This window comes from Marmota flaviventris, chromosome 8 (assembly GCF_047511675.1).
Source record: "Marmota flaviventris isolate mMarFla1 chromosome 8, mMarFla1.hap1, whole genome shotgun sequence".
Lineage (NCBI taxonomy): Eukaryota > Metazoa > Chordata > Mammalia > Rodentia > Sciuridae > Marmota > Marmota flaviventris.
The window spans coordinates 12845603-12847842 of NC_092505.1; the positions used below are offsets into that span (position 1 = coordinate 12845603).

A 2240-nucleotide genomic window follows, 5' to 3' on the forward strand; every position below is an offset into this window, starting at 1 on the left:
CATAACCAGTGGATCCATTACCCAACATTCAGTGCTTTATCCTTTGGCTCTGGAACTAGAAGAGTCTGGTTGTGGGAGGAAAATCAGTGAGTCTGCATTTAGGTCTCCATGGATGGACTTGGATTTAGTCATTGCATATCTTCCTGCTTATGCTATATCTGTTGGGGAACTCATTGAAAAGGAGTGCGCCTTTTTCTGCTGTTAGAGACTTAGCCTTATTGCAGGGTGTCTTCTCCTTTTGGCTGTGATAGCACCATGTCCTAAAGGAAGACTGCACTGTGTCTGTGTTTATTAAACTCATCAACACTCCACTAAAGCTATATCCATGAAAAAAGATATGGTATGAAAATATTATAATAACAAACTTTATCCAGGTATCGACTACATGCTAGATACTGTTCTAAGTGTTTGACATGGACTAATTTGATTCTTAAAATTGCCTTATGAGGTAGGGTATTTTTACAGTCTCATCTACAGATGGGGTAGCTGGAGCACACAATTATGGTGGTTGCACAGCTATAAGTGATAAAATTAAAATTTAAACCACAGAGCTTATTCCAAATGTATAGCTCTATTATGCTCTACTGGTTTATATGAAGTCATTGTGCTAAGAACATCAGTTCGGAGGGTGAGTTTCTTTAACCATTGAATTCATTTCTGAGTTATATTGCATAAGTAAACAAAAGTACTTGCTAACAGTAATATTTCTCTTATACTCTGAGAACTTATTGAGAACTTCTTGTTGCTAAAAATCCACTAGGTTTAATGAAAAGGCATTTGTACCATTTTTATTGTTACAAGTAAAGAAAATGCCTGTATCATCTTTGAGTCAGAACACAAGTATAAAAAATGTCTTGAAATTTAAAGGAAGCTTTTTCATGAAAATGGAGTTCTATATTTTAAAAAAAAGTGAAATCTCAACATTTCCATTTTCTGCTTATGGCTTCAGGATATGAACTTGAAGCCAAGGGGAAAATATTTGGTGCTTTTAAAACAGTTATAAAAGAAAATATTGATGCAAATGCAATAGAATAGTTTTCTCTAGTCTGGTGCTCCAAAATTTCAAACTATTGGACTGAGACTGAGTGATCCTTTATGGACTTTAGTAATAAAATATTTCTCATGTAAAATGAAGAGAATATCCAATGGGGGGAAATGGGTTTGGAGTACCAGGGCACAGAGGAAGATGCTCAAGCTTAAGGGTAATTATCATCGCTTACTGGATGTCAGCAAAAACACAGTGAAATTATTAGCTGTGTCTGGATCAAGTCAGCGTTTACCTATTAAAAATGCTGTTTCTTGCCATAAAAGCTGGTTATAACAAAGATAATTTAAATATCTTGTGTGGGTAGGGTTTTGAATATGAGAAATTGAATCACATTTATGACCAACAAGTGGTTCAGATGTGGCTAAACAACAGGAAATTTTCTTAATGCCTCAATGCCAGGTTTTAAAAATGAGTCAACAAATTTTTCAGATTGCTTCTGCAAAGAAGCCAATGGTGTGAGGTGTGTGGTGGGTTCTGCCCACACTGAGGGCATATAAAAGGCCCTCTTCAGGTAGAATTGTACAGACTCAAGTCACCTATATTCCTTCTCTACCCAAGGATAACCTATCTACTCAACAGCCTACACGATGTGTGGTAGCTACTGTGGAAACTACTATGGCGGCTGTGGCTATGGAAGCTGTGGCGGTCTAGGCTACGGCTATGGAGGCCTAGGTTATGGCTATGGAGGCCTGGGCTGTGGTTATGGAGGCCTGGGCTATGGCTATGGCTGTGGCATCCGCAGACTGGGCTGTGGCTATGGCTGTGGCTATGGATACGGCTCCCGCTCTCTATATGGCTGTGGTTATGGATGTGGCTCTGGCTGCGGCTCTGGCTTTGGATACTACTAAGGAGGACATCATGGGAGATGCTCACCCTCTCCACCTGTGACATCAGAATTCACTGATTCCAAACTCCACATGTTCGAGCCTCACACTTGGATGATGATGATTCTGCCAAGGGAGTCAGTTGTTGGCCTATATGGAAACTACCATTTCCCTGAGTTTACCTCCAGAAGTGGGTCAATGTCTCATGAAATTCTCATGAGACCTCACAGTTGTGCTCTCATCAGACATTGGTGACAGAGCAACTGCCTTGATGACTTTCAAAATGGAGGTTGTTCTCTGTTGTCCTAATAAACTTGCTTAACCTATAAGAGATATCTTGTCAGTCATTTGGTATCCAAAATTACTTG

The 2240-nt window shown here is 39.6% G+C and overlaps 1 protein-coding gene across 1 annotated transcript; it reads left to right on the forward strand.

Annotated features, from left to right (window-relative positions):
• Positions 1-1635: 1635 nt before the first annotated feature.
• On the forward strand, positions 1636-1896 carry LOC114087775 (keratin-associated protein 6-5-like). The gene has a single exon (XM_027929335.2). It carries the CDS (start codon positions 1636-1638, stop codon positions 1894-1896), a length of 261 nt encoding a protein of 86 aa, XP_027785136.2.
• Positions 1897-2240: the final 344 nt, after the last annotated feature.